General features: G+C 44.0%; 1 protein-coding gene across 1 annotated transcript; it reads left to right on the top strand.

Moving 5' to 3' along the window:
- Positions 1 to 329: 329 nt before the first annotated feature.
- On the top strand, positions 330 to 3401 carry LOC138879904 (uncharacterized). Its single transcript, XM_070159549.1, has 4 exons — positions 330 to 539; positions 714 to 851; positions 2271 to 2376; positions 2614 to 3401. Exons 1-4 carry the CDS (start codon positions 330 to 332, stop codon positions 3399 to 3401), a joined length of 1242 nt encoding a protein of 413 aa, XP_070015650.1.
- The last annotated feature ends 2675 nt before the right edge of the window (positions 3402 to 6076 follow it).

Below are 6076 nucleotides of genomic sequence, written 5' to 3'. Positions count from 1 at the left end.
GAAAAGAAAAGAGAAGAAATAAGAAGAAAGAAATGATGGTGACGAGAGGATAAAGGGAGGAAAAAGAAAGACAAAGAAAAGCAAATAAAAGAAAAAGAAAGAAAGTTGCAAAATGGCCAAGCCGGGATGACGCAAGCAGCCGAATAAATGCATGATAGAAAAGGTTAACTGCTTAGGTGCATTCATTCCCCAAATGTGCGATTACCAAATTGTTAAAAACCGGACCGCTAACAATGAGGTTGTTGATGAATTGAGTTCAGGCAGGTGGTTAGTTGGTTGGCATTCTAGCAACTCACTCATACAACACCCGATCGAAAGACAGGCTGAATATGGCCAATCAGGAAACAGAAACAGGTATTGTCGACCCATCGAAAGAAGTGGAAGAAATGGACATTAATGCAATGAGGGAAGAAATGTATAAGCTGAAGCAAAAGATGGTTGAAATGTATCAAGCCTGGGCGAAGGGGAATCCACCGCCAGTCTATCCCGCTAACCCTGCTTATATCCCACCATTAGCTCAATCTCAGGAACCTCCCACTGTGAACTTATCTCCAGCCTTTACCCTATACCAACAATGCCAAGGCACCACTTCTCATACATCACAAGCTCCTCCACCCAAACAAGTCCCATACCTTCCTCCACCAGTCACTCCTGTTGTTGTGGCACCTCCACCTGCTACCTTACACCGATCTTCCAGTGAACCTCTGTTCCAGACCCATGACAACCAGTATTATCCCCCTGAACCTACCTTCAATGTTGCAGAACCCTATCCTTACACCCCTCATATTGATCTCACGGAGGAAACCGAGAAGCCACCTAAAAATCCTGAGCATGAGGAGATGATCAGAAAGGTGAAAAGTTTAGAACAATAATTCCGAGACATGAGGGGGTTAGGGGGCCAAGTAAGTGTGGCCTATAAAGATTTATGTCTGTTCCCAGATGTTCAGTTACCAGCTGGGTTCAAGATTCCCAAGTTTGACCTGTACGACGGGCACGGTAACCCAGTAGCACATTTAAGGGGATTTTGTAGCAAGATGAGAGGAGCAGGCGGAAGAGATAAATTGCTGATAGCGTATTTCAGCCAAAGTTTGAGTGGGTCGGTGCTAGAATGGTACACCAGACAAGATCATAGCAGGTGGTACACATGGGACGATTTGGCCCAAGCATTCGTCTGTCATTTTCAGTATAATCTCGAAATCATCCCAGATCGTCTGTCATTGACGAAGATCGAGAAGAAGCCCGGTGAGAGTTTCCGAGAATATGGGTTCCGTTGGAGAGAGCAAGAAGCGAGTGTTGACCCCCCGATGAAAGAGAGTGAGATAGTTAATTATTTCTTGCAGGCTTTGGAGCCCACTTATTTTGGTCATTTGGTGTCAGCAGTGGGCAAGTCCTTTAATGAAGTTGTGAAAATGGGAGGCATGGTTGAGGAGGGACTCAAGTCCAATAAGATCATGAGTTATTTAGCAATCAAAGCAACCACCCAGGCCATTCAAAACGGTACTTGGGGTGTACTCGGAAAGAAGAATAAAGAGGATGTTGCAACGATCGAGTGGACAGCTTGGGGTGGATCCAGGAACCTTCCACAGTTCTACAACCAGCCTCGACCCTATCCCCAAACCTACCCCCATACTCTATATAGCCCACCACAACACTACTACCCACCGCCAGATCCCCATTTTTTTGTCCATCACGCACAAACCTATACCCAACCTCCCGATCATGCACAATGGCATGCGCTAGCTCCACAAAATCCATACCAAGCTCCACAAAATAACTATCCACCCCCAAAAGCCTACAGAAATCCTCCTGGAACAGGTTTTTGACCCAATCAAGACTTCAAGAATGAGAGGCTGCAGAAGCAGAAGACTTTTACTCCATTGGGAGAATCCTATACAAGTCTATTCCACAGGCTGAGACAGTTGGGCATATTGAATCTGATCGAAGCCAAACTACCGAATCCCCTTCCCAGAAATCTTGATCGCTCGGTGAGTTGTTAGTATTGTTCAGGGGCCCCGGACCATGACACAGAGAAATGCTAGAAACTGAATACAGTTGTACAAGAGCTCATTGATACTTATCGGATCGAGGTTCAGGCCCTAGAAGCACCAAATATCAACCAGAATCCGCTGCCAGCTCACCATGAGACCCATATGATTGAGTTGATACACAAGGGAGGGGAGGCTAAGAAACCCTCACAGACGGTAATGATGATCCGCTCCAGTGAAACCAGTTCAAAGGAAAAGGTAACCAGTGGGAAATCAATGGTCCAGTTGAAAGGGGTAGACAATAAGCCAGCTGTGGTAGCCGGGAAAGGGTTGTCAAGCGTTGTCACAGTGAAACCAGAGAAAGCTAATGTGGTGGTACCAGGGGTTACAAGTAAACCTGTTGTGGTCGTGAAGGGTGCTCGCACTGAGCCTATTATTATAAAAATAGTAACTCAGCTTCCAATGATCAACAACAAGGCAGTCCCGTGGAATTATGAACGAGTGATAGTAACTTACCAGGGGAAAGAGGTTAAAGAAGAAGTGTGTGAGACCCATGGTTTAACTCGATCGGGAAGATGCTTTGCCCCCGAAGAGTTGAGGAAAGCTAAGACTTCAAAAGATAACCCAGTGTTGGTGAAGAAAGCCATGACCGAGGAAGAAGCAGAGGAGTTCTTGAGAAAGATGAAAGTGTCGGATTATTCCATTATGGAGCAGTTGAGGAAAACACCGGCTCAGATTTCATTATTATCATTATTGATCCATTCCGACGAGCACCGTCGGGCTTTGATGAATATCTTGAATGTGGCTCACGTCCCTGACAAAATCTCAGTAAACCACTTGGAAAAGATAGCTAACAAGATATTTGAGGTGAACAGAGTCACGTTTTCTGATGATGAGCTACCCACGGAGGGCACTGAGCACAATAGAGCCATCTATCTGACGGTGAAATACGAAGATTTCGTGGTTACTCTGGTACTGATTGGCAATGGGTCTAGTGTGAACATTTGTCCTCTCTCCACGTTGAACAAACTGAAAGTGGAAGATGAAAGAATTCACAATAATAGTATTTGCATTCGGGGATTCGATGGTGGAGGGAAAGATTCAGTTGGGGACATAGTGCTTGAGCTCACCATAGGGCCAGTTGAATTTACTATAGAGTTCCAAGTGCTCGATGTGGCTGTTTCATACAATCTACTGTTGCGACGACATTGGATTCATGATGCCAAGGCAGTCCTGTCTACTCTGCATCAAATGGTCAAGTTTGAATGGGATCGACATGAAATTGTTGTACACGGCGAAGATAATTTGTGTGTGCCCAATGATGCCATTGTTCCGTTCATAGAGGTCGATGACGACAAGGGACCCTGGGTTTATCAGGTTTTCGACATAGTATCGGTACAGAAAATTCTGGAATGAAAGAGCGTTCCAACTCCAAAGATAGCTGCGGCATGAGTCATGGTAGCCGTTGAAATGTTGAAAAATGGTTTTGTACCGGGCAAGGGTTTGGGTGCATCTTTGTAAGGTATTGTGCAACCAGTTTCTCTTCCAAAGAATCTGGATACTTTTGGTCTGGGGTTCAAGCCTACAGTTCCGACGTGAGACGATCCAGGAAAATGAAAAAGAAAGTATGGGCATTGCCAAAGCCAATCCTGCATCTGTCCAGATCATTCGTCAGGCCAGGTATCAGAAATCAATTGTTGTCAAAGGTTGGATCATTGATTGGTGCTGATGGAGACTTGGAGAAGGGGTTCGAAAGGTTATTCGCCGAGGTTAACATTGTTGAGGCTGGGGAAGGGTCAAGCAAGGCAGATGTGCAATTCGTGGGACCACGTGCAAAAATCAACAACTGGGAAGCTACTCCTCTTCATGTCCGGAGGGAGTCCTAGTAGTGGGTTTTGATTTTCTTTTAGTTGTCTGGATTATTCCAGGGTCTGTAATTCAGATATTATGTTCCGTCAAGTTGGATGTGTTGAAACCCTGTTATCTTTAAATTCAATGAAATGTAATTGTTCCTTTTCCTTCATTTCTTCTAATTCTATTTTGTTTATTCTTTTGTACAGTTCTTTTTATTCTGATATCAATGACATGACATGCATGAGGAATCTTCGGCCCAGTTTTAAAAGCCAATCTAACTCTGAAATAATAATACAAGAAATTGAGTGTGATGACGAGTTGGAATTTGATGATGATGATGCCTATGAAGAAATTAGTAAAGAATTAAGTCATTTTGAGGAAAAGACCAAACCTAATTTGAATGATACAGAAGCAGTTAATCTAGGGGATCAAGATAATGTCCGTGAAACTAAAGTAAGTGTCCATCTGGAACCACAACTCAGGGAGGAGATAATCAAAGAACTATTCGAATTCAAAGATAATTTTGCATGGTCCTATGATGACATGGCGGGTCTAAACACTAATTTAGTGGTTCACAAGTTGCCCACTGACCCGACATTCCCTCCTGTCAAACAGAAGCTGAGAAAGTTCAAGACGGATATGAGTGTAAAGATCAAGAAGAGGTCACCAAGCAGTTCGATGCGAAAGTTATTCGGGTCACGTGGTACCCTACTTGGTTAGCCAACATCGTGCCGGTGCTAAAGAAGGATGGCAAGACCAGGGTGTGCGTTGATTATCGGGATCTCAACAAAGCAAGTCTGAAGGATAATTTTCCCCTACCAAAACATCCATATATTGATTGACAATTGTGCCAAACATAAGATTGGTTCTTTTGTGGATTGTTACGCGGGTTATCATCAGATCTTGATGGACGAGGAAGATGCAGAAAAGACGGAATTCATCACGCCATTGGGAACGTACTGCTATCGGATCATGCCATTTGGTTTGAAAAATGCTGGGGTGACCTACATGAGGGCAATGACAACAATATTCCATGATATGATACAACGGGAAATCGAGGTGTGCGTGGATGATGTGATCATAAAGTCTAGAAAGCAGTCTGACCATATCAGGGATCTGAGGAAGTTCTTCCAAAGGCTTCGCAGGTACAATCTTAAGCTCAACCCGACAAAGTACGCTTTTGGGGTGTCGTCTGAAAAGTTGTTGGGGTTCGTAGTCAGCCGCCGGGGTATTGAACTGGACCCATCGAAAATCATGGCTATCCAGGAATTGCCACCTCCGAAGAACAAGACCGAGGTGATGAGTTTGTTGGGGAGATTGAATTATATCAGTAGGTTCATCGCTTAACTCACGACAACTTGTGAGCCTATCTTCAAGCTATTAAAGAAAGACGTTGCGGTCAAGTGGAAAGATGAATGTCAGGAGGCGTTTGATAAGATAAAGGGGTATTTGTCAAATCCACCTATGTTGGTCCCGCCAGAACTAGGGCGACCTTTGATTCTATATTTGACGGTATTGGACAATTCATTCGGCTGTGTATTGGGTCAACATGATATCACTAGCAAGAAAGAGCAGGCCATCTATTATCTCAGCAAGAAATTCACGTCCTACAATATTAAGTATACTCACTTTGAAAGAACGTGTTGCGCCCTAACTTGGGTGGCACAGAAGTTGAAACATTATTTGTCATCTTATACTACTTACATCATATCTCGCTTGGATCCATTGAAGTGTATCTTCCAGAAGCCTATGCCCACATGAAGACTTGCAAAGTGGCAGATCCTGCTCACAGAATTTGACATTGTCTACGTGACTCGAACTGCAATGAAAGCGCAGGCTTTGGCAGACCATTTGGCCAAGAATCCGATTGATGACGATTACGAACATTTGAAAACCTATTTCCCTGATGAAGATGTAATACACATTGAAGAGTTGGAACAAGTTGAGAAGCCGGGATGGAAACTTTTCTTTGATGGGACTGCAAACATGAAGGGTGTGGGGATAGGAGCGATACTTATTTCTGAAACAGGGCAACACTACCCTGTTACGACTCAGCTTCGTTTTTACTGTACCAACAACATGGATGAGTACGAAGCATGCATTCTGGGTTTGAGGTTAGCTATGGATATGGGTGTCCAGGAAGTTTTGGTCTTGGGTGACTTGGACCTTCTGGTGCACCAGATTCAGGGAGAATGGGAAACATGGGATTTGAAACTCATACCGTATAGACAATGTTT

This window comes from Nicotiana sylvestris, chromosome 10 (genome assembly GCF_000393655.2).
Source record: "Nicotiana sylvestris chromosome 10, ASM39365v2, whole genome shotgun sequence".
Lineage (NCBI taxonomy): Eukaryota > Viridiplantae > Streptophyta > Magnoliopsida > Solanales > Solanaceae > Nicotiana > Nicotiana sylvestris.
Note: the sequence above shows the minus strand (reverse complement) of the source record. Positions and strands in the feature narration are given on the sequence as shown.